This window comes from Rhizophagus irregularis, chromosome 1, assembly GCF_026210795.1.
Source record: "Rhizophagus irregularis chromosome 1, complete sequence".
In the NCBI taxonomy this organism is placed as follows: Eukaryota; Fungi; Glomeromycota; class Glomeromycetes; order Glomerales; family Glomeraceae; genus Rhizophagus; species Rhizophagus irregularis.
In genome coordinates, this window is record NC_089429.1 from 2,980,174 (window position 1) to 3,007,030 (window position 26,857).

General features: G+C 30.1%; 5 protein-coding genes across 5 annotated transcripts; 2 read left to right on the forward strand and 3 right to left on the reverse strand.

Moving 5' to 3' along the window:
• Nucleotides 1-5,420: 5,420 nt before the first annotated feature.
• OCT59_000611 (uncharacterized protein) lies at nt 5,421-8,017 on the reverse strand (the record flags this gene model as incomplete). Its single annotated transcript, XM_066138948.1, has 7 exons — nt 5,421-5,786; nt 5,859-6,056; nt 6,138-6,410; nt 6,499-6,797; nt 6,906-6,968; nt 7,099-7,903; nt 7,961-8,017. The coding sequence occupies 7 exons, from the start codon at nt 8,015-8,017 to the stop codon at nt 5,421-5,423; spliced, it is 2,061 nt and encodes a 686-aa protein (XP_065988394.1).
• A 5,325-nt stretch (nt 8,018-13,342) lies between these two features.
• On the reverse strand, nt 13,343-13,686 carry OCT59_000612 (uncharacterized protein; the record flags this gene model as incomplete). The annotated part of the gene is made up of 2 exons (XM_066138949.1): nt 13,343-13,567; nt 13,630-13,686. The coding sequence occupies 2 exons, from the start codon at nt 13,684-13,686 to the stop codon at nt 13,343-13,345; spliced, it is 282 nt and encodes a 93-aa protein (XP_065988395.1).
• Nucleotides 13,687-13,880: 194 nt separating this feature from the next.
• Nucleotides 13,881-14,561, reverse strand: OCT59_000613 (uncharacterized protein; the record flags this gene model as incomplete). Its single annotated transcript, XM_066138950.1, has 3 exons — nt 13,881-14,027; nt 14,097-14,333; nt 14,403-14,561. 3 exons carry the CDS (start codon nt 14,559-14,561, stop codon nt 13,881-13,883), a joined length of 543 nt encoding a protein of 180 aa, XP_065988396.1.
• A 1,113-nt stretch (nt 14,562-15,674) lies between these two features.
• OCT59_000614 (uncharacterized protein) lies at nt 15,675-16,081 on the forward strand (the record flags this gene model as incomplete). The annotated part of the gene is made up of 2 exons (XM_066138951.1): nt 15,675-15,713; nt 15,860-16,081. 2 exons carry the CDS (start codon nt 15,675-15,677, stop codon nt 16,079-16,081), a joined length of 261 nt encoding a protein of 86 aa, XP_065988397.1.
• Nucleotides 16,082-16,222: 141 nt separating this feature from the next.
• OCT59_000615 (uncharacterized protein) lies at nt 16,223-16,787 on the forward strand (the record flags this gene model as incomplete). Its single annotated transcript, XM_066138952.1, has 3 exons — nt 16,223-16,318; nt 16,438-16,644; nt 16,716-16,787. The coding sequence occupies 3 exons, from the start codon at nt 16,223-16,225 to the stop codon at nt 16,785-16,787; spliced, it is 375 nt and encodes a 124-aa protein (XP_065988398.1).
• Nucleotides 16,788-26,857: the final 10,070 nt, after the last annotated feature.

The window sequence follows — 26,857 nt, forward strand, 5'->3', positions numbered from 1 at the left end:
TTATTTGATGGCCATAATACTCTAAGAAGATAATCTTTAGCTAATGGAAAATTTTCTAACAAACTAGTCCATCGTGAAAAAAATAAAGGTTCACAGAGATTGCGACATTTATAAAACTTTTCAATGAAACTATTATACAAACTTCCTAGTTTTGCTTTCAAATTTTTTGGCAAATTTTGGGCAATATGATATATACAATGTGCATGATAACTGTTTGGAAATTGAAGAGGAATTGCAGCATCCATTGCTGGATCTGCATCTGTAAAGAATACTATTGGTTGTTTTTCAGTTGCTTAAAGTGCACACTGCAAAATCCACTGGTATGTTTCAAATGTTTCGTCACTTACAATAGCTTGTGCAAGTAATCTTGTGCGTCCATTATTATCTATACCAACAAATAAACTTAATGGCATATTGTACATATTTGTTTTAGCTGTGTTGTCATTAATAATTACATCATGATATTTAATCCAAAGAATAATTTGTTCAGGAGTCATCCAAAAGACCCGCACAAGACGATTATCAGCATCAAGTTCAAATTTAAGAAAAAAATGAGGATTTTCTTGCTTTTTTTGTACAAGACCTATAAGAAGATCAGATGCATCATTGTGCATATTACTACGGCTGATAATCTTGATTCTTTGTATGGCGTTTGACAAATCTGAGTCTGTGTAATTAATTTTTGGAAATCGTGCCTTTAAAAGATTGTGTTGTACGGTAATTGAAAGGTTTGCATGTTTAGTCATTATTTCAATTTTATCCATTATTTCTTTTGAAATTTCTCTATATCTACTATTAAATTCACAAGTATCTGATCTTAATTCATGATTGTGTTCATTTTCAAATAAACTAATAGTAATGTTTGTTGCATGTTATGGAAATGTCAAATTTATGTACCAGGGGCACTGACGCTTTTTAGTTCTGGTATTTCGTTGATTTCCAGTTTCCTTTTTATTTGACTTGAACTTTCCACCAAACTCACATGTAAATGTTCTTTTTGTGATTAATTGACTGGATTTATTTCTTGATATTCGATACTTATTTATAGAGAAACCATTACGACACCCATATTTCTCAAGAAATATTTCAGCTTCTTCCCAAGAAGCAAAAGTAGTATCAAGACTAATATTTTCAGTGGCAATTTTAAGAGAGGTTCATTATCCAAACCTTTTTGAATAGTATCAGAAATATTGTTATTAATATTTTCTTGAATAGTATCAGAAACATTAATATTTTCTTCTTTATCTTCATTAATAATAGATACATTATCCATAATGTGATGAAAGGAAAAAAAAAATATGATAAAGGTATTTTTATTTATCATGGGAATAAAAGGAAAAAGAGATTACGTGTATTATACTATGGGAAAATCTGTATATAAACTATCAATGATCAATCAGTAAAATAATAAGGCGATATTATTAATCATCGCCCAATAAAAATTTTATTTAAGAGCGATGCATGATAATCATCGCATAATATATTTAAGAGTAAGATATAGAATTTGTATATGAAGTGATAAATATGGAGATCACACCCCGCGATGTATACATTAATTCTTATATTTTAATATAAATTTATTATTTTTTTTTTATAAGCAATTATTATAATTAAAAATCCATGGAAATCTATAAAAAATCTATGGAAATACTATGGAATATTGAATTTCAGCATTTCGTCTTTTAATTTTAAATGTTTAAACTATTTCAGTTTAGTCAAATGACTAAATATTTCAGTTTCGCCCAGGATCTCTAATTGACAGGAAGAATGAGCAGCAGCACGGCCTCATTGTGGGCCAGTTTTAAAGCAGAAATATAACTAATCAAGTTGGGCAGAGGATTTACTGGAAGGCGAGGAGAGCATTGGAAGGGTGTACAGCCCTTACGGCCATATACATGGTAAAGATCCTTAACTTGGTTAGAGGAATACCAGGTGAGTCCACGATTCTTGAAGGAAATGGTCAATTCGAGGGCCGAATCAAGTGTGGCTTGTGAGTAAAAATTTATATACACATAGGTTTAGGTTTGTAGGAGGTGAAAAATAGTGGAATGTTGATCGCCTTAGCGAAAAATATCAGTTAAATCAGCTTCTTTGATGTTCTTAGAAATACCAGCTAAAACTGCTACATATTGCCTTCAGACATCACGTTGGGCTTTGAATAAGTAGCTGGACAGACGCGCAGGTAATTACCAAGACATAGGATAGCCCATGTGTCATCAAATTGGCCGATCAGATCAGTGGTGCTGAATTGCACCATGGCGATGTAATAGTATTTCCGAAGGAAAAATTTACAATGCACAACGGAACCTTACCAGCAATGGTGAAAAGAGCATGAATAGAGACGCAACAGTTTCAACAGTTGTTGAGGTAGTTTGGGAAGAGGAAACCACTTGGACTTTATTGTAAGGTTGCTGGAGAAACTAATAGGTTTTGGCAAGTTGGCAAAATGCTGAAATAGTGAAACTTTGCCAAAACTATATGAAAGTCTTATTAAAAAGTTGGCAAAACTCTGAAGAAAAGTGAAACCTGACAAAACTTATTATAAATGCCAAAACTGCTAAAACCTTGCCGAAACTATAATAAAACTATAGTAAAATCTTGGAGAAACTAATCATAAAATTTTGGAGAGGTTTGGGCAGGCAATTTTACTTTATTGATGGGAAGAACTACATCAGGAAATTTTATAGCGCGAAAAATTGCGTAAGTTTACGATTTTGTAAGTTTACGAAAGTTTATGGCATAATATTTCAAAAAATTTCAAAATATTACGTAAGTTTACAATTTCGTAAGATTTATGTGATATTACGGTTAAAATATTACGTAAGTTTTCAATATCGTAAGATTTATGCAATATTACGGTCAAAATATTCTGCAAATTTACGAAACTGTAAACAAGCGTAATATTACGATTGAAATATTTCAAATATTTACGAAACTGTAAACCTGCGTAATATTACGGTTGAAATATTTTGAAAATTTACGAAACTGTAAACCTGCGTAATATTACGGTTGAAATATTTTGAAAATTTACGAAACTGTAAACCTGCGTAATATTACGGTTGAAATATTTCAAAAATTTACGAAACTGTAAACCTGCGTAATATTACGGTTAAAATATTTCGAATATTTACGAAACTGTAAACCTGCGTAATATTACAGTTGAAATATTTCAAAAATTTACAAGATTGTAAACTGCATATGCAGTAGAACGTATACAAGGGGCATGTGATACTATTGAATAATCAAAAATAATATAAACACCTTTTCTTTTATATAAACACCTTTTTTTTTAAGTTTGGGAAAGCAAATTTATTTTTATTTACGAATTTTTTATTATTTACAATTTTTATGTTAAAAATTAAAGTAAATTCTAATTTTTATTATAACTTAATAAAAAAATACACATTTGATACTTGTTCGCTACTATTTTATAAAATAGTACCCAGGCTGTACGGCGTGGACGTCAGTATCAGTCACAGCCCAAAAAAAACGTGAGTCTCCAGCCGATATTTAGTACAAACTGGGCCTAGCTACTCACTTAATAAATAATAAAAAAATAAAAATAATTATCTTCTTCTACGATACGTAGGTAAGTTTCTCCTTGCCCTACGATCATCACGCATGACTAAAATTGATCAAATTTATCAAATTTAAAACATGAACGTAAATATTAATTATAAATTTTATTATAGTATAATTACCCAGCCTCTCCCAAAATCTCGTTCTAAATTCGCGATAATATCTTGCACTGGTACGCGTCTACAGCCGCCGCCCAGGGTTACCATTACGATAAAGGACATAGTTCTAAATATCAAAATCAGTTTGAATATTCGGTAAATACATTTAATTTATATGAATGTAATTTTATTTATTTACTTACATGGTAATCTCTGATGAGGTTCCTCCACTTTTGGCTGCACTGTTGCCCGGAAACCCTCGTTTGAAATATTCTATTTATTCTGATTCAATTAAATGGATTGGTTAATTTGAATTTAAATTCTTTTTTAAAGAAATTATAGATATTAGTCATATGAACCTATTGGCAACAGAGTCCCAAAAATCTTGGCGGCTTCTACCATTAATATTGTGGTAGGCGCAGTTTCTGTCTCGGCGTATGTCAACAAGTTCGTCTATCATAGCCCAGTTCCAATGGACGTTATAGTGAAAATAACGACGTGTGTGGCGAGGCATTATTAGATTAGATTTGATTTTTATAATTTAATTTTGGGATGAGTAAAAATTTGAAACAAAGTCGTAAAATGTCACTTTAAATAAAATTTGAACAATACCTCTTTGGTTTGATTTTATTTCTCGTTTCAATTAAAATTTAATTTATTAGACTTTTCATCATTAAACATATTAATTAAATCTCATGCGGATATGGATTATCTAAATATAAATATCATGATTCTAAATATAAATATAAATCACTTAATTTATTTTAATTTTTTTTAAAAAAAAAATCTTAGTTTGATTTCAATTAAAAATAATTAAAAATCATGTACATGTTTTGGTTATTTAAATATAAATATCAATATATTATATTTAAAAATAAACCAATTTATTATTAGCACATTCTATTGAATTTTAAAAAAATCAATTTTTTTTTTTAAAAAAAAAATCATCAATATATCATATTTAAAAATAAAACAATTATATTCTGATTAAATATTTTGCGTACATTTCTTAAAAAAATCATAAAAAAAAATCTTGTACGTCGTACATGCAATTCACTGGTCGAAATAGTCCAAATCGGCTAGAAATCGGATGTCCGATTTTAGGCCGAATTTGGTGATAAAGATGGCTGATTTATTAATTTAGGCAAAGTTCTGATTGGCAGGCCGATCGACGCCGATCAGAATATCCAAATTGTATCTGAATTGCTTAGTATTTTTGATCCGAATTGTTTAAAAAAATATATTCATAAATTTACCGAATTGCAGTAAATTTATTCTGAATTATGATAAATTTTGATAAATTGCGATAAATTTTAATCTGAATTGCAGTAAATTTTAATCTGAATTGCAGTAAATTTTAATCTGAATTGCGGTAAATTTTAATCTGAATTGCAGTAAATTTTCTATTCTGAATTGCGGTAAATTTTATTCTGAATTTCGGTAAATTTATTCTGAATTGCGGTAAAAATTTAATGAATTGCGGTTAATTTTATTCTGAATTGCATCTGAATTGCAGTAAATTTTATTCTGAATTATGGTATATTTGCAGTAAATTTTATTCTGAATTGCGGTAAATTTGCAGTAAATTTATTTCGAATTGTAATTAATTTTTTTCTGAATTAAGACAAATTTATTTTGAATTATAGAAAATTCTAATACTAATAATTTGGAATATTAATTATATATATATATAGATTTTTGACGAAAAAAAGAAAGTTTTCTACCAAATTAATTCAGATTCGTTCATTGCGCGTCGTCCATATGTAAATCAGAATCTGAATTATTATGATTGTCGCCGACCGTTGATTTTGATGGTTTTTCTTCTCCTTCCTTGTTATGGTCTTCATCATTTTCGGTGGTGTTGCCAGTTGCTGGTGTTGTCCCTCTACTAACTTCTTCTTCTTCATCATCATATTCAGTGATTAAACCCTGATCGATATCAGTATCAAATATTAAATCTTGTTGTTGTACGATATAAGACCATTCGGGAGCATTCAACGGATGTGGTCGGTCGTATTTTTGTACCTCATCGTCGTATCTACGTTCGCGTATTAATTTCGACTTATTTGACGAGTGTACATCGAGTACATTTCGTAGCAAATTTTTAAGCTGAAGAAACAATAAAATATAAAAATTAAATCCAGCGATTCGTCTGAAAAATTAAGATTCAGAAGTTCTAACCTCATCAGATCTCCACAAATAGTCGTAAATAGCAATTATGGACTTTGTTGGGTCTTCTTTGTCTGTCTCGCTTATTTCTGGAGAATGAAATAAGCGATTGGATAACATCTTTAGTAATCTACGCTTATCATATTTTGTTATCCATTCATCGTCAAAACTATATAATCTCTTTGCCGCCTTCATTCGGCGGATTTTCTTCTAAAATACGTTATAATTTGAATAAAATTCAATACATAATCAGAATAAAATTCAGCATAATAATTATAAATCATTACTAACGTCGTGTACTCGATTGTTTGAGTGCACCCGGTGTTTATTTTCATCGGCTTTTCCCCTATCTATTAATCTTTGATGAGAACAACGAGACTTGTGGAGACAACCCAACCATTTTGTAAGTTGCTTATTCGAAGCGGGAAAACATGGAGCAAGGGCTGAATGCAATTCAGGAACTAGCCTACGACGAATCTTGAGATTTTTCGCGCTATTGAACATTTCATTGTAATCTAGTCCTCGAGTTTCATCGATGGTTTTCAAAATAGACTTCATTTCAGCCTAAATATAACAAATAATGATAACCGGTACTTAATTACTCAATACTGCAATTTTAAATAACTGAATCAGACAAATAAAATTAATATACCCTAGCTTCTTTTTCGTCATACTCATCATTATTGTTAGAACCAGACCGTTCTTCCTCCGATTCTTCCTCGTATCGCTCAGACTTTTTTGTCTTAATTCTTTTTTGACGTTTTGCCAGCTGTTCGAGATCCGTCTGCCTATGAATGGCTTTAGGCAGACGGATTCTCGAATACCTGTTTAAGCTTTTGCGTAGATCGTCATTCTCGTCTGCAAAGGCCTCATTTATTCGAGTCAAAAAATGATTTTCGTCGAATAATCGGTTATTTTCGCGTTGAAGCTTTGCATTCTCTACTTGTACTTCTTCAATTTATTTCTTTAATTTTAGATTTTCTAAATAAAGAATTTTATTAATAGTAATATTTTTTTACGAATAATTCTGAATTTATACAAATGAAGTCAAAATCGTACCTGCTTCTAAATCAGTATCGTCGTCATCGATCATCCTTTCATTACCTTGATCGTCTTTAACCACTAATACGAATTTTTGTGGAATTCGAATATTCCCATATCATTTTTTCATTTCCGATAACATCTCTTGTTGATCTATAAAAATTATTAATTATCGTACATGTCAATCAGCAATTTTCCAAAATTCAATTACCTTTAGGAATATTTGGCGGTTCAATTTCTATAACCTCATCGTCAGACTCTTCTTGAGTCGGCTTAGTCGACTTTGCAGATTTGAGGATTGACTTGATGGGTGACGATTTGCTAGTCGACTTATTGGTTTTGTCAATCGTCTCATTCGGATTACTTTCTTCTTCTGTTCTTCCCCGTTGACGATTAGATCCTTCGTCAGGTGTTTCTTCTTGAAACCTTTGCTGCTTTTGTTTGTTTGACTTGGTGGGTGACGATTTGCTAGTCGACTTATTGGTTTTGTCAATCATCTTATTCAGATCACTTTCTTCTTCCGCTCTTCCCCGTTGACGATTAGATCCTTTGCTCGGTGTTTCTTCTTGAAACCTTTGCTGCTTTTGTTTGTTTGACTTGGTGGGTGACGATTTGCTAGTCGACTTATTGGTTTTGTCAATCATCTTATTCAGATCACTTTCTTCTTCCGCTCTTCCCCGTTGACGATTAGATCCTTTGCTCGGTGTTTCTTCTTGAAACCTTTGCTGCTTTTGTTTGTTTGACTTGGTGGGTGACGATTTGCTAGTCGACTTATTGGTTTTGTCAATCGTCTCATTCAGATCACTTTCTTCTTCCGCTCTTCCCCGTTGATGATTAGATCCTTCACTCAGTGTTTCTTCTTGAAACCTTTGCTGCTTTTGTTTGTTTGACTTGGTGGGTGACGATTTGCTAGTCGACTTATTGGTTTTGTCACTCGTCTCATTCGGATTACTTTCTTCTTCCGTTCTTCCCCGTTGACGATTAGATCCTTTGTCAGGTGTTTCTTCTTGAAACCTCTGTTGCTTTTGTTTGTTATTTTTTTATTGTTTTTTTTATTATTGCTATTATTTGACATTTTGATATTCACTCAATATTCGTTTAAAAAATCGAAGCGGGTTCAATATCGTCATATCGTCCTATTTATAAATTTAAAAATCATCAATTAATTAATAAGAAAATCGTTAGCGTTCTACTGCGTTGATTTCTCGAAGAAAATCAACTATAAATCATAATTAAAAAAGACAAATCAATTAATAATAAGAAAATCGTTAGCGTTCTACTGCGTTGATTTCTTGAGGAAAATCAACTATAAATCATAATTAAAAAATCAAATCAATTAATTAATAAGAAAATTGTTAGCGTTCTACTGCGTTGATTTCTCGATTGAAAAATCAACTATAAATCATAATTAAAAAAGACAAATAAATTAAAATTACGAAAATCGTTAGCGTTCTACTGCGTTGATTTCTCGATTGAAAAATCAACTATAAATCATAATTAAAAAAGACAAATAAATTAATTAATAAGAAAATCGTTAGCGTTCTACTGCGTTGATTTCTCGATTGAAAAATCAACTATAAATCATAATTAAAAAAAACAAATCAATTAATTAATAAGAAAATCGTTAGCGTCCTGCGTTGATTTCTCGAGGAAAATCAATTATAAATCATAATTAAAAAGACAAATAAATTAAAATTACAAAAATTGTTAGCGTTCTACTGCGTTAAAATTTGATATACTTTAATGCGGCAAGTTATACTTTGTCAAAATTTGCAGTAAAATCGAAAATATTCCTTGTATATTTAGATTCTGTAGCGATATTGTTATTATAGCAATACCACTTCGATTAATACAAAATTGTTACTTTTCAACTTTCGCTAAAATTTACAGTTTCTTTTGATAAGGTTTGTTTGGCATCCGAAAATGATAAAGGGATGATAAAGTGATTATCTTGTAAATAAAAGTTATTTTAAAATAAAATAAGCTTTTTATTTTAAAAATAAGCTTTTTATTGTAAAATAAGCTTAAATCATATTGCAATTTTTAAAAGTATATTAATTAGAAAATTCGCAAATTTATTATATAAAATTGCCAAATTTGCAAAAAAAAATATTAAATCCTAAAAAATTATTGAAATAATCATAGAAGCCAGGATTACATTAATTATACATACAAATTATACAAATTTTGGGTTATTCCAAATTTTATAAAAATCGGCCTTTTAACAAATTTGGATTTTGTCAAACTTATTAAACTTATTCAAACACTAAACAAATGAGCAGAAAAAGGTCAGTCTCTAGTATACTTGACGATCTTGATGATGAAGAATCACCTTCAAATCAGCCATCTTCTACTCGTAGAAATAGATCAATTTCTGGTATAATAAACAAAGAAATAGTATCTTCTGCTAGACCAACAAGTAATAAAAGAAAACTAGTAGTTTGTAATTGTCCTGATTGTGATGGCAACTTGGTGGATTCTCACACAAAAGAAATTCACGATTCTAGACATCAAGAATACCAAGATTCGCAAGGTACAATTTCGTCTCAAGTTCGTTAACTTGAAATAGGTGAAACATCAATACCCGCTTCAGCTGGACGAATGATTGATGAATCTATTAGACAAGAATCGGAAGAATCAGATAACAGTAATCAAGATGATGTTGATGATGAACATCAAGATGTCGAATTTAACTTCTTACCTCGACAACGTGCAAGAAAGTATACAAATCGTCCGGAAATTTCAGAAAATCCAGAAGATTCATCATCATCCGAATATACTACAGAGGAAGATATCTACAGTGATACATTGTCTATAGGCAGTGAATCAGATAATGATCCAATTTCTGGAATTTCTGAAATTTTTGAAGACTATTTACCACCTAGTTATGAACCATTTCAAAACCCACCATATTCAGAATCGAATTATAATTGATTTTTATGGATTTTATTTTGGATAATGAACTTTCGAACAAGATTCAATATTGCAGAGACAGCTACTGAGACTCTAATAAAATTTATGAAATTGGCCCTGTGCGAGTTCAGTAGTGACGATTTTAATGATTTCCCAGATTCGATTTACTTAACAATAAAGAAGCTTGGATTAAACGACCAATTTCATAGTTTTGTACCTTGTCCGAAATGTCACAAATTGTATAAAAAAGAGGAAGTGGTAGATTTCAAACAAGAGGACAATCCTGCTATAATGAAATGTCAACACATAGAATTTCCCAATTCTTCAGTTCACAGATCACGTCTTTGCAATACGGCATTGTCTGAAAAAATTAGCGTATCGACAAATCGAACAATAATACGACCTAATTTAATGTATCCGTTTGCTGGAATCAATCAACAACTTGACACTATGTTTTGTCGGCCTGGGTTTGAAAATTCTCTCCGACATTGGGCTAATCGGTCGAATTTTGATAATATTTTGACCGATATATATGATGGGCAAGTGTGGAAGAATTTTAAAGAATCTAACAATGAAGATTCGCCAAATTTTTTCAGAAGTGAAGTGGCTGATTCTCATCTTGGCTTGATGCTGAATCTTGATTGGTTTCAGCCATATGATAGTACCATTTATAGTATCGGTGTCATATACGCCGCTATATGCAATTTGCCACGCGATATCCGATTTAGACGTGAAAATTTATTGACTCTCGGCATTTTACCTGGGCCAAAGGAGGTCAGCCTACATAAAGTGAACCATTATTTAGTACCAATAGTTAACGAATTGGAAACACTCTGGGCTGGGTTAACACTAAATCGTACTTATGAATGCGAAAATGGAAAGAGAGTTTGTGGCGCTTTAATCTTAGTATCATGTGACATTCCTGTCACAAGAAAAATTTGCGGTCATGTTTCTGCCTTAGTTTCATGTTACAGGTGTGAGAAAAAAGCAAATTATGAAAATGGGCAGCATAATTTTGCTGGAATGGATGATGTAGGGTATTCTGCTCGAGTTTCGAATGAGCACCGGCAAAACGCATTAGGTTGGCGAAGATGCAACTCAAACGCTGCTAGAAAGCGCTTCGTCAAAGAAACTGGCGTTAGATGGTCCGAATTGTTGCGTCTATCATATTTCGACCCTATTAGATTTATTACAGTCGATCCAATGCATTGCTTATTTCTGGGCATTGCGAAGTGGATAGTAAAACGAATTTGGATCGATGGGGGTATTTTGACACCAAATTCTTTGAACAAAATTCAGAAAAAGATGGACGAGTTTCAGATACCATCCGATTTAGGTCGAATTCCAGGAAAAATTCATAGTGGAGAGGGATTCACCAATTTTACGGCCGATCAGTGGTGAATATTCTTTACAATTTATTCAACTGTATCACTTTGGGAACACCTTTCAGACGTAGATAGAAGAATCCTGAATCATTTTGTCAGGGTTTGTTCGATTTTGGTAAATCGGATTCTAGAATCTAATTTGGTGGATGAAGCCCATAGAAGTCTTATCGAAATAGTCAAGCTCATTGAGAATCACCACGGCAGAGATAAGATCACACCGAATCTTCATCTTTCTCTGCATTTGCGTGATTGCTCATCTGATTATGGACCATTATATGCGTTTTGGTGTTTCTCTTTCGAACGTATGAACGGTATTTTAGGTAAATATCCGTTAACGATTTTTAATGATTTTAACGATTTCAATATTAGCTTATAATTTATTGATTTCGCACTTTTAGTTTCGTTACCAAACAGCAACAGGAAAATTGAGTCGGAACTTATGCGTCGATTAATGTTTGATAAACAAATCGAAAATATCATAAGTTCAGGTATCGAAGTAAAAGGTCTTGAATTGCTAAACAGTCAGCATACTATCAGGTCCCTTTCAGTTACTGATGAATTTTCATCAGATGAGATGCATCGATTTTGGCTGAATTCACAAAATATTAAAGATTCACAGATTTCTGGCAAAGAAGGCTTCCCAGGTGAATTTCTCAAGCCGGTATCTCATAATATACTACTTTCAAGTGAAATGTTAAATTTAATGGTTGAATATTACAATGCGACTTACGAATCATTTGGATTTCGGAGGCCTCTTGTAGAAGGTTTAGATAACGATATAATAATTAGGGTCAAAATTAACCAATTCAGAAGGTGTCGGATTGGTTCAGAAGTCTTTGGATCGTCATTATCGTTAAGACATGTAAAAAGTTCGTACGTCTTAGCGAAATTTATTACGGATGATGAAGATGTCGACACCTACCCAGGTCAAATTCAGTATTATTTTACTCACGTAGTAGACTTTCTGGATGGTCCCGTCAAACATTTTCTAACATACGTTCATTGGTATAAACACGCAAATTTTTAGCAGTAATGAAATTTGTAATGTTGAGTTGTGGAATACTGAATTTTATCCAATAAGTCGTGATTGTATAATACCTGTGCATCATATTTTAGGTAGATTTGTACCAGTAAGTTACCAAATCTCAAACCGGCAAAATGCAAGAGAGTATTTAGCCGTAAATCCAATTAGTAGAAAATACCAATTATAAACTTATAAGTTTTAGACATAAATTTATAATAAATTGAGTAATTGACTATAAATTTGGTGTTGATTTTTTCCGAATTTCTGAATTTTAATGACAAATCATGTTTTTCAAAAGTTAATTTTGATGACTTTTTTTGTATCAATCAGCCGTCAATCAAATATAATGATTTTTTGCCGAATTTTTATTGAATTTTTATTGAATTTTTATTGAATTGTCAATTTTCCATAAATTGGAAGTACATATTTGAATATTGGGCAAATTTTAGGTTGATTTGTCATTTTGTCAGATTTTTTTTTGATTTCAACCAGCATCAATCAGCCGTCAATCAAATATAATGATTTTTTGCCGAATTTTTATTGAATTTTTATTGAATTTTTATTGAATTGTCAATTTTCCATAAATTGGAAGTACATATTTGAATATTAGGCAAATTTTAGGTTGATTTGCCATTTGTCTGATTTTTTTTTTGATTTCAACTAGCATCAATCAGCCATCAATCAAATATGATGATTTTTTTCTGGATTTTCATTAAATTGTCCGATTGGCATCAATCAGATGTGCCGATTTGTAATGTCAGTCGATTTTGGTCTGATTTTTAGCTGATTTTCCATATGTCCAATTTTTTGATTTCGACCAGTGATTACTAAATATCATCCCCTTGTGATAAATAAAAAATTACACAACACAAATTCAACACAAACTCAACACAAATTTAACAAATTTAACGAAATTTGGCCAAAATTAATAATTTTTTATCAGAATTATCAACACAAATTGAACACAACTGAAATTGAACACAAATTTCAGTCACGATTTATTTATGTCACACCCGTGTTGTTAATAATTAAATAAATAAATCTGCATTTTATTTATGATATGGGAAACGTGACCATAAATTCTTTAAGGATATAATTTTATTAAAATAAATCAAAACTCCTATATCAAGTGACTAAAAAATATATTTATTTACGAAATATTCATTTTGTTTATCAAATCGGGGTACTATGTGAACGACACCATGTATAGACTCTATAGCTACAAAGTTATATAATTCTATCAATTTTAAGTGAGGACATCCATATAAATATGGGTTCCTTTTAGATTTAAAATCATACCATTGAATTAATGCGAGATTTAGCGGTGGGTCTGTTAATACTTCTGCTAACAATAAGGCCTATAAATAATAAATATTTATTAATACTTTATAATAAATTATTACATAAATTGGAAAAATACCTGTCCATAACAAAGTTCTTTGTCTGATATATAATCATTTGATTTTTCAGAATCCATTGAAATAGCTATGTCGCTAAACTATACTTTATTATGATACCTGTTTGTGGCACGCATTATGGCACCATTTTCCAGTATTACTGATCCGTATATGTTTATTCGGGTTTCACCAATAATTGTGAACCCATCAAGTAAATCTAGATATGAATCCAGACAACTTATAAATCTAGCAAAACCGGTCTGCATTTTATTGTCTACGGAATCTTTTTTTTCATTAAAAATGTATTTGCATCTCGTAAAGAGAAATCAAAGAGTCTTGCAGAAAATTTACAAGTGCGAGGTGTTTTTGCCAGATTCACTGAATGTTGAGACATTCTAATAGATATTGCTTGACGTTTTATCTATTAATTTAATTTCCATCTTAAGTTATATAATAAATATATACAATAAATAAATTTCCAAATACTTACAGTTCGTAAAAGCTGAGGTTCGACATCTTTTTTATTGCTAATTCGGTAGGGTATTTTAACGAAATATTTGTGAAGACTTTCGTAAGTTTCTGTGGTATAGCCATTTATTGCGCCATAAGATCGTATTGAGTCAATAATGTAATAAACCCATGAATGCAATTTAGGCAACTTCAAATTGGAAGGAGAAACAAATTTAAAAGCCTTGACAAACATCCACGTCCATCTATGTATTGCATCCTAAAATTTAAATGTTAATTTAATTTATTTAATTTAAATTTTTGATTTTACTAAAATTTTAATACATACATTAAATTTCTCCAAGTCACTTTCACTAAATTCTTCATATCTACTTAAAATATACATTTCATTCCAATATTCGTACAATTTCGCAAGATCATCATTATTTACAAAATTATCTACTTCGTTATTATTTTCATCATATAAATTATCAATAACAAATATCATGACTTTCATCAAACTTCGATATTCATTAGCAGTTAATCTTGCAATTAGGGCTCCGATCGGTTTCGGTAACTACCGAACCGTACCGATCGGTTTCGGTATCGGAACGGTTTCGGTATTCTGATTTACCGAACCGAACCTTTCGGTAAATTTACCGATCGGTTTCGGTAACTTCGGTTTTGGTATCTGTTTTGCGATTTACCGAACCGATTTACCGAACTGAAACTTTCGGTAAGTTTCGGTAAATTTTACCGATCAGTTCGGTAGATTTTACCGATCAGTTCGGTAGATTTTACCGATCAGTTCGGTAGATTTTACTGATCAGTTCGGTAGATTTCACCGATCAGTTCGGTAGATTTTACCGATCAGTTCGGTAAACTTTACCGTTCAGTTTTGGTAGATTTATTGATCAGTTTCGGTAGATTTACCGAACCGATTTACTGAACTTCGCGAAACATTTTATTAGTTAAAAAAAAACGTTGCGCAACGTTTTTTCTTTTGATGATTTTATAAAAATGTTGCGAAACGTTTTTTATTTGGCAATTTGGTAAAAAAAAGTTTTGCAAGCTAAAAGCGGCCAAAAGTATTGCGGCAAAAATCATAAAAAATAAAAGCGTCAAACTTGACGTTTTTATAATTTTTTTATTTAATTAATTAAAAACGTCGAACTTCGCGCTTTTTAATTAAAAAAAAAAATTAAATGTTTTGGTTAAAAAACGCCGCACTTGACGTTTTTTAACTAATTTTATTAAAAAACCGTCAAAGTGCGACGTTTTTAATAAAAAATTTTTTTTTTATTTTTTAGTTTAAAAACGTCGCACTTGACGTTTTTTAACTAAGTTAATTTATTTTTTATTAAAAAACGTCAAAATGCGGCGTTTTTAATAAAAAATTACATTTTTTTGATTTTAGTTTAAAAACGTCGAAAGTGCGACGTTTTTAATAAAAAAATACATTTTTTTTTTGATTTTTTAGTTTAAAAACGGCGCACTTGGCGTTTTCTAACTAATTAATTTTTTTCTTATTAAAAAACGTCAAGTACGACGTTTTTTCTTTTCTTTTCTTTAATTTTTTTTAATCAAGAACGTTAGTATCGTTCTTCTCGCCACAAATCACATGATTGCAAAATCGCGCAATCTGCAATATTACGGAATTGTTTAATTACCGAATTTTTGCAGATCGATCTTATCAATTTTAATCTTTTTTTTACATTTTTTTCATTTTTTTCATTTCTAATATTAATTATATACTAATTTCTTTATAATAATAATAATAACTTTAATTATAATAATGACTTCGAGTTCGAAGAAAACGACATTGAGGAAACGGCTGAGGAAGAAGCTGAGGAAGAGGCTGAGTATGAGACTGAGGAAGAAGTTGGGGAAGAAGCTGAGGAAGAGGCTGAGTATGAGACTGAGGAAGAGGCTGAGTATGAGAATGAGGAAGAGGCTGAGTCTGAAACTGAAGAAAATCAAGTTGATGATACTGAAACTGGGGGAGCAGCAGATCGAAAAAAATATTGAGCGTGAAGTAGAACAAAAAGAAACTAATACGAAGAAACGTAGTTGGGTGTGGGAGCACTTCACATATGATGAAACTGTGAAGAAGGCAAAATGCAAGCATTGTAAGATTTTAATTGCTTGCAATAAAGGAAGTACGTCAGAATGGCTGGTCATATTAAAAGTAAACATAAATTAATGAAAGAAAAAGGAAAAAAACAACTTACAATACGTGAATCTATTAATAATTCTGAAGTAATTGTAAGTATAATGTTCATTTCTTTTTATTCAGTTTATAGGTTATAATTTTGTGCATTAAATATGAATATTTTAATTTTTAAATTTATAAACTCATGTATTTTATTAATATTTATATTTAGGTATATAGTAAAGAAACTTTTAAAAAATTTATTATTCGATGGATTGTAAAAAATGACCTTCCTTTTACTTGTGTTGAATCTGAAGATTTTCGTAATATGATTTTTCTTTTACGTAAAGATGCATTCATTCCATCTGCTGATACAATCAAAAATTATATTATGACATCTTTTAATGATAGTCAAAAAAAAGTTGCTTCTATTTTACAGGTTGTATATATTAATGTTTTTTAATAATAGTTTTATTTGAATTTTACTAATTATTATTTTAATTTTTGTAGAATACGTCTAGTAAAATTTCTTTTACGATCGACGCATGGACTTCATCAAATAATTTTTCTTTTTGGGAATAACAGCTCATTGGGTTACAGAAAATTGGAAATTAAAAAGTTTCCTTTTAGATTTTATTAAACTTGAAGGGCCGCACTCAGGTGCCAATATCAAAGATGCTTTTTTAAAAAGCTTAAAAAATTTTAATATTGAATCAAAGGTTAGTTTTTTCTATAAATAATAAGATAATTTTAATAAAAATTAAAAAAAAAAATTTATATAGATTCTTGGGGTAACGACTGATAATTAGGGTTGCAGACATATCTTTTCTTGAGGGTAACTACCTTACAGCATACGTCACGGCAATACGTCACATATGCCGTTTGCCACAACTCTTGACGTATGACAAATATCTGACGTATGACATATCATATGATGTACAGTACTTGTATCACGTCACGAAATTAAATTAACACAAGTAAATGTAATATGTTTCGCAACTTTTTTTTTATTCTCTTTACTTATGAACTATGAATTGTGGACAAAGCAGTTCAGGAAAGGGTAAAAGACCAGTTATTAATGAAAATGAAGAACTTATAGTTTCTTCAGATGAAGAAAATACAATACCAAACAATAACAAAAAAATAAAATTGTCAAAGACTCCAAAAAATACAAAACCCTTCTCAGAAATCTGGGAATATTATGAAAAAGGCGCACAAAAGAATAATGGACATTATGAAGCTATTTGTTTCTATTGTAAAACAAAATGGTCAAGAGGAAAGCCACAAAAAATGGAAGTGCACCTGGCAAATGAATGTATACAATGTCCTGAAGAGATATCAAGATATTGGCGTGAAAATATAGCTAACCGACAAACAACCTATTCTCGTAATAACCAAAAATTACTTTCTTCACAACCACCTTATTCAACTCAAACACAAATAACCGATCATTATAAGTCTGATCAGTCTTTACCCAAATTTGTTGTTGACCGACTTGATAAAAAGATTTTAAAGGCTTGGGTCATGGCTGGTATTCCATTTAATGTAATAGAAAACCCATTTGTTTTAGATCTCTTTAAAGATCTAAATCCTGGTTATTCCCCACCATCACGAACTACTCTCTCTGACCATCTTATTACAGAAGAATATACACGAGTGAATCTGGCGATTGAACGTGATTTGGAACAATCTGATAATCTTACTTTAGGTAAATATAAATTAATTTTTTATTACATGTGCAACTTGTTGATTTAAAATTTTTAAATGTTAATCTCTCCCGAAATTTTACACTGATATTTTTTTTAAATTCTATCTCTGATAGCGTTAGATGGTTGGACTACTCCTAAAATGGAATCAATTTATAATTACATAGTCACAACTGATACTCGAATGGAATATTTGATTGGTTTATATGATTATTCGTCAGATTCACATACAAGTGAATTTTTAACGGAAGAAATTTCTAGTATTATTGAAAAACTTGGCAGTGATAAGTTTGCCGCAATTGTTACTGATAATGCTTCCAATTGCCGAGTTGCAAGACAAAATATTCACCAAACGTATCCACATATATGGAATATACGTTGTGCAGCTCATGCAATCAATTTGATTGCATCTGACTTGGTCAAACTTGAACCTATTAAAAAATTTATTAATGAATGTGGTAAAATTAATCGATATTTTAGTACATCACACGCTAGTAATGCTCTTTTAAGACAAGGTTTTACCACTATGAAAATCAAAGGAGGCAGATTACAAACTTGGGTGAAAACACGTTGGGGGTTTTTATTTATGACAACGGATGCTTTATTAAGAGCTCGGCCAGTGTTTGATTGGGTAGGTAAAATGTTTATTAATAATAAAATTAAAAATATTAAAAAATATTTTACTAAATTTTCAATTTTACAATTTTTCAGATTCTTAGAGAGCATGCTAATTCTATTACAAACAATGAGGTTGCTGCTTTAATGGAGGACGAATCTTTTTTTTCCATATGTCGATCAGTTCGTTCTATATGGAAGCCAATAAAAGAATGTATAAATCTTTTAGAGGCAAACGAAGCTACTTTATCTGATTGCTTCATCCATCTTATTAAATTGGCTAATGCAATACATCGATTACCAATTACCAATGTCTTTAAATCTTTTTCTATTAATATTTTTAATTATCGATTTGAAGAATTTTTACATCCCCTTTATATTTTGGCTTATTATCTTCATCCATATTATCGAGGTTATATAAATGTTATGATTTGTATAATCTCAAATTATAAAATTAATAAAGTTTTTTGTTTAATTAACAGGTAAAGGTTTAAAAGATGAAGCTTTTCATAAAGCCGCCTTAGCTGCAATTGAAATGTGGCAAAGTCTTGGTCATACTCGCAAGGAAAGTGAAGAATTAATTGCTCAACTTCGTAGGTTTGAATTAAAGCTTGCTCCTTTTGATCTTCCTTATATTTCTGGACTTGAATCTCCAAACGTATAGTGGAAATTAATTAAAATACAGCCACGACATTTGCCTGAACTTGCCTGTCGAATTTTTTCTATTAACCCAACTCAAGCAAATTGTGAAAGAAATTTCTCAACTCTTAATTGGATTTTGGGTGATAGACGAACTAACTTGACTTTAAAAAAACTTGAAGCTATAGCAAAAATTCGGTCTTACTATATGAATAATATCCAAAAGGAATTAAGTTATATGAGTAAGGATCTTACTGAAAGTGAATTAAGAGAAAGTACTAATATTGCTTCAGTTAATAGCATTATTAGTTTAGAGGAGGATGATGATACTGTAAATATTGATGGAAATAATAATTTAAATCAAACTTCACCATCGGAAAATTTTTCAAATACTGAATTGGCTATTAGTAATATCGTTGATTTGACAGCTGTTGATGATACTAATGGAGAGATGAGTTCTGATATTACTCCAGTACAAGAACAACCTTTAGATCCAGCTGATTTGGATTATGATCCTAATGATGTATTAAATGGATTTATAGGATGTGAAAGAGATACTGAAAGGAATCTTACAGATTCTGGAAAATCGTAAATCTTAACTTTAGGTTTTTTTTATATTTTTTTACCACTTATAATAATTTTATAATATGAATAACATTTTGTAACGATTTTAATATTTTATAATATAATAACATTTTATTAGTATAAATAGTATATTGGATATTTGGATATAAATAAATAATTTTTTTTCGTTTTTCTGAAAAAAATTTTTAAAGATCTGCATATTTTGAACTAAATTTATTTATATGATATACGGCATACGGTACATAATAAAGCATAAACATATAATACAGCATACGACATAAGATACGTCACATGTGACTACTATCTTACTACCACATACATATATACGGCAAAAACATCTAAAAGGTAGTACACCCCTTACGACATGACGTATTGACGTATTAGGTAGTTACCTAAAGATATGTCTGCAACCCTACTGATAATGCCAGCAACAATGTTACATTTCTCAAAGCTGTTGAATCTGATCTTTCTCAAAGATATATCTATTATGATAATGAAGATAAGCACGTTCGTTGTTCGCAGCTGTAATCAATTTGGCAGCGCAACAAGTCCTTACTACCCTTAAAGCCACAGATAATGATGAATCATCAAATGAAGAAGTTGGTAGTTTGATAGTTAAGGTAAATAATTTTATTATATTATTATTATTAAAATTTAATTAATAATCTATTAAAAATTGTATTGCCTTTTAGCTTCGTACTCTTATTAAAAAAATAAAAGCATCACCCCAACAAGTAGATAAATTCAAAGCTCAATGTAAAGTTGCAAATGTTCCAAATCTAAATGTCATACTAGATGTTCGCACTAGATGGAACTCTACGTATGATATGCTTGTAAGGGCAAGAAAACTTAAGGAAGTAAGTTTGTTATTTTATTAATTTTTATTTTAATTAATTTATTAAAAACAATTATAATTTTATTTTTAGCCTCTTAATATATTAAGTAACAGTGATTCAAATCTTCGTCCTTTTACAATTAATGAAGATGAATGGATTAATTTGTTAGAAATAGAAGAGTTATTGAAGGTTAAATTTTAATTATATATATATAATTATGTATTTTTATAGTTTTATTAAAAATTTTTATTTTTTAGTATTTTGCTAAAGCAACAAAGCAAATTTGTGGAGAAACATACCCAACACTATCATACGTGATTCCTATATACAATATTTTGTTAAATAAATTAGAGGATTTTCGGGATACTCCAAATAGATTTGAAAATGGAAAAGTAAGTTTATTTATATTTAATATTTATATTAAATGTAATTAAATTCCTTTTTTTTAATAGGAAGCGGCAATTAATGCCATTAATAAGCTTAAAATTTACTACAATAAAACTGATTCAACTTTATATGCAGTTTCTTTAAGTAAGTTATTATTAAGTTAATTTAATTTAATTAATTTTAATAATGTTTGTAATATATATAGTTTTAGATCCACGTCTTAAAGTAGAATATATGAAAGATAATGAATGGGAAACCCAATGGGTTGATAGAACAAAAAAAACTGTATGAGTTTTATTTGTTTTATTTAAATTATATTATAATTTTCTTTATTTTATACATACTATATAATAATTTAATAGGTATCTGAACTCTATATGACGTTATATGCACCTCAAGAAACTCAAAATACTAATATAGAATATAATTCATCAGATGAAGATCTTGTTTCACATATTTCCAAACGGCGCCGTATTGAAACTGTAAGTGAATTTGATCGTTATCTTAATGCTGATCGTGCACAAGCTCTGTGTGATACTTTAAATTGGTGGAAAGTAAGTTTATTATTTTAAAGGATATTTATTTAATTAAATATTTGTAACAATTTTTTAATTAATAGCGACACGAGGAAGAATATCCTAACTTATCGAACATGGCCAAGGACTACCTTGGGGTCCCAAGTTTATTACTAATCTGTTTTATTTATTATTCAATAATATTTTTTAATGTAAAATATTTTATTTGGTAGCAACGAGTGCTCCTGCTGAACGTATTTTTTCCAGCGCAGCTGACGTAATAACATATGATAGAGCAAGTCTTGCACCTGAAACTGTGCGTGCAGTCATGTGTCTGAAGCATTGGTTTCGTTCAGGTATTTTAGATTAAAGTTAGGTTTATTAGTTTTTCATATTTGAATTTTGTTATTTGAAGTTAGTTATTTGGATGGAGAAGAATTGGATACTCAGGAAAACTTTGGATGAATAATTTACATCAAAAGAAGATGATTGATATAATTTCTTATGATAACCTCACTTCTTTCTTTACAACACAAATGTTGAAAATGTATGGAAAATGTGTGTTGATAGCTTTTAATTTTCACAAATAAAATTGTTAAACCCGATCCAATTCAATCAAAGTCTTACGAAAATGCTTTTTCATAACCAATTTAATAAAAAAAAATGGATCGTTGATGTTTTTTTTAAAAAACGTTGCAAAACTGTATTTGTTTCGCAACGTTATTTTTTGAAATTTTTTATTAGTTACACCGGTCAAATGAAGTATCGGGTAATAACATATCAGGGCATCATATGCAATATTAAACGATATGTTTAATAGATTTGTATGGTTTAGTTTATTTGTTTATTTGCGTACAATATTGATCGATTTTTATTTTAGATATTGTACGGTGTTGTATTTATATTGGTTAACATCATGAAATATTACATGATCGAAGTTTCTCTTAAAAAAAAAAGAAATAAAATTTTTTTTTCATTTAGAAGAAAAAAAAGTATTTTTTCTTGTTTTTTCGGTTACCGCAGAAATCGTTTCAGGTAGATTACTGCGGAATTTCACTTTATTTTGTGTATCATGTGTGACGTCTCCTTTTCTCTCTCCTTTTCTGAAAAGATTACTTTAGTCGCACAAAGCATACTATTAAGGTAACTCGAGGGTTTCGGCAGAATGGCGTACGCGAAACTGCCGAAACTAGTTTCGCGAAATCATCAAGAATCCCGAAACTGCGAAACCTATCAAAATCGCGAAACTGCCGTAACTTGCCGAAACTGTTTCGGCGTTTCGGCAATACTTTCTATATGATTTAATTAGAGTTTTCGGCATTTAAACAATTTATAAGAATAAAGACAATATGATTTTTTGTATGTAAATATTTATTTTATAATATTTAATATTAAACTAATAAAATATACGATTAAAAATATAATAAAAATTAAAATTTAATATCTTTATCTTCTATGTGGGGACCTGCTTCTACCTCTTCTTCTATCTCTACTTCTATCCCGTCTTCTATCTCTACTTCTATCCCGTCTTCTATCTCTACTTCTGTCTCGTCTTCTATCTCTACTTTTGTCTTGTCTTCTATCTCTACTTCTTGATCTACTTCTTGATCGAGACCTAGATCGCGACCTTCTTCTTTTCCTTCACAATCTATATTCATATCGACGTCGATCATGCGCAGCATGCTGCCTTCGATACTCTCGTCTAAACAGATCTAAAATCCAATAAAAATATTAATGAATTGAATGAATTGCCTAAATAAAATTAATTTAAAATAATAATTAATAATAATTACCAGTTTGTAACCAGAATTCATCGTTCATATCAGCGAAACACGCTCTATCAAAACTATTTGGGCTTACAATAGGAATGTCGTCATCATTATTATTTATTAACCTACTGAGGTTTTCATAACCTCGTTTGAGGGCATTCCATTTTGTAGAGCATTGCCTGGGTGTCGCTGCAAATCCAGTTGCAGCGAACACCCTATTTGCTATTATTGTCCATGCATTTACATGGTGACGGTTTGCAATTCTTTCGAATTGCTGATGTAAGTTTCTTCGCTCTGCGATTAACTGCCTAGCAGCATTAATCGTCCATTGGAATGGTGGTGGTGGCGGTGGAACAAAAGGTACTAATGCTGCCATTTTTTATTTTTATGATTTTTTCGTAACTTGAAATTTGAAAATTAAATACAATTTGAAAATTAAAATACAATTTGGTTTTGAATTGCGGAAAAAAAATTCAAATTTCATAATATTTATAATAATTTTAAAATTTGTTATAATGTTTAAAACATGAACTGATGAACATAATAACATTCTACATAATTAAAGTATTTGTAACAAAATAAACACAGTTTTGATTCTAATGTAATAAATTTAATTAACGCAGTTCTAAATTTTTTTTTGTAACGCAGTTCTTAAAATTTATTGATCTAATGTAATAAATTTAATTAACGAAGTCCTTAAAACTTATTGATTCTAATATAATATGCTTATCCTTATTCCTTAATTAAATTGCACTATTTTTAAAATATAATATGCTTATTCTTATTCCTTAATTAAATTGCACTATTTTTAAAATATAATATGCTTATTCTTATTCCTTAATTAAATTGCAATGTTTTAAAATATAATATAAAATTACAATTGCTGCATTGCCTGCATAATTATATGTTAACTGGACTTTGATCGCGAATATTTTGCCCTGCATAATTACATCATTTATTTCCTAAATAGTATCATTATTTAAATCACATGATATTAGAATTAATTCTCATTGGATTAACTATTGTAATTATTTCTCATTATTATTATTCCTCATTATCATCATAATTATCGTCATTAACACTAGATAAAGCTTAAAAGAACTAAGATGACGGTAAAATATTGAAGTTTAATCTTTTATCTGTAGATTATTTGATCATCTAAATTATATTATTAATTGGTGTAACTTGGCGTAACTATATGCAAATCTTATGATCAACTATGCCCACCTTTCGGCATTAGGCCAAACAGGTTTCGGCAAGCAACCTTACATACTATATTGATTTTAGTGGAACTTTCAAATGGGAAAATTTCGCAACACCTTATTCTGATGATGTTTATCAAGAAGGGAGTTTTAGAAATAAACTTTGAATCCAAATTATAAAATAATTGACATAAATATATGCAAATAAATAAGTAGATCTGTTGCATTATTTTTTTTAAAAAAAAAAATCTACAACGAACTTTTTATATTAGAACAATGGACAATATAATAGATTACATGCAAAGAGAATTATACAAAATCTTTATTAGGTTACCTCTAAATATAGGTCTAAACCCACTACGTAAGTTATTCGTCACTAATTAATTGAAATTCGATCATAAGTCGGGTAATTAATTATTAATGTATTTGATTATTGTTCAGTATATTACCTACAGAAGAGCGCAAAATAAGGGAAATGAGAGGTTATGAATTGAACCCTTTACAGTAAGTAATATGAAAAAAAATTCGAAGTACTCTTTGAAGGTCAAGAAACGAACTAACGTTTCTTTTTCTAAATTTATAAGTTTTCGCTTTTCCGGAGAAGACTTTTGGACGGTAAGTTTGTTTTTTGGGAGTAGAGTTTTAAATTTGACTTCAAGAAACGAACTAACGTTTCTTTTTTAAATTTTGTAGGTTTTAGCTTTTCTTTTCAGACGGTAAGTTTGTTTTATAGGAATAGAGTTTTGAAATTGACTTCAAGAAACGTACTAACGTTTCTTTTTTTTAAATTTTGTAGGTTTTAGCTTTTCTGGAGGGGACTTTCAGATAGTAAGCTAGTTCTTTGGGAGTAATGTTTCGAAATTGGTTTTAAGAAATATGCTGATGTTTTTTTTAAAAAAAATTTGTAAGTTTCAGCATTGTGGATACCTTTAGGACTCGATATACTGTTTTTAGGGTTTCAGAATTGAATTCAATGTTTTTTTTTTTCCAATTTTGTAGGTTTATCGTCAGAAACACCTTTAAGATATGGCTCAAATTTTTATTGTAATTCAAGCCGGCGACAACAATTTCAATCTTCATTTCATGGACTTAATATTCCTAAGTTTCAACGGACTGTACGGCATCATTTTTCCTCGCAAAAACAATGGATGCGATACCTTTTGAACGATCACTTTGATCAAAGTTAAGGTTAACTTGACATACAGACCGATCATCATTGAGGAAAATTCCCAAAGATTTGCTTCTGTGACTTTATAGGCGAAGTATGAAACAAGAATTTTCCTTTTGGTGATGCATTGAGATTTAGTGGCGCCATAGCAGGAGTATTACTGTAAGGTCGAAAAGAACTAGTTGCTAGTGTTTTATTTTTATAGATTCTGGCTTCTCTGGGACGAAATTCTGGATGGTAAGTTGTTTTATTTGAGGTGGAGATGCCATTGGCTTTTGAAACATATTGACGTTCTTTTATATTGCTTTTGTAGGTTCAGTTTATTTTATTCATTAACAGAATTCTAGATTCAATAAATTTACGGTTATTTTGATGTAGCGGATATTTGCTGCATATTATTATTCATAATAATTATATAGTACATTATTAATATTATAAATACACAATTGCTGCATTTAACTGTGAAATCTCATGAAATTCACGATGTCTAAGCCATGTACTGTATGGATGATCGCTAGTCGGGAATTTGTACGAACTAGAAATAAAAAATTATACATGTACTGCTGTAAATAGTAAATATTTTCGTTTCAATAGAATGACAATAAACAAATGGTTATATTAATTACAAAACGTTTTTTAAAAAAAGCTCGGTAAATCGGTTCGGTTTTTGGTAATTACCGACCGGTATCGGTATTGATGATTACCGAAACTGATCGGCTTCGGTAATCATCAATACCGATACCGATCAATTCGGTTCGGTATCAGTTTTTGCAAAAACCGAACTGAACCGAACCGATCGGAGCCCTACTTGCAATTGACTGCAGTCCATTGGAAAAAATTTTAATGGCGGGAAAATGTGGAATTGCTGCTAGACGGCGATCTACTTCTTCAACTAATTTATTACCATTAACATGTTGCAATTTTAAGATATCGCACGTGAAGATAATTTGATAACGAAATAAACCCAAATCTAAATGATGCATTCTGTCAGGAACAGTAGCCAAGTAGATATTTATATTCCTTGATAATATAAATATTTATAATTAATATATATATATGTTATTATAATTATTTCTACTTTTGCATACTTACGGCAAATCCCAAAAAAAATTAGGTACAGATTCTATGCAAACAGATTTTTGTGTATCATTTTCAAAATATTTACGCATTTCATCATGAGTTCTTAGTATTACATCATTAACCGATAAGTTTATATTTGCAAGATTGTCC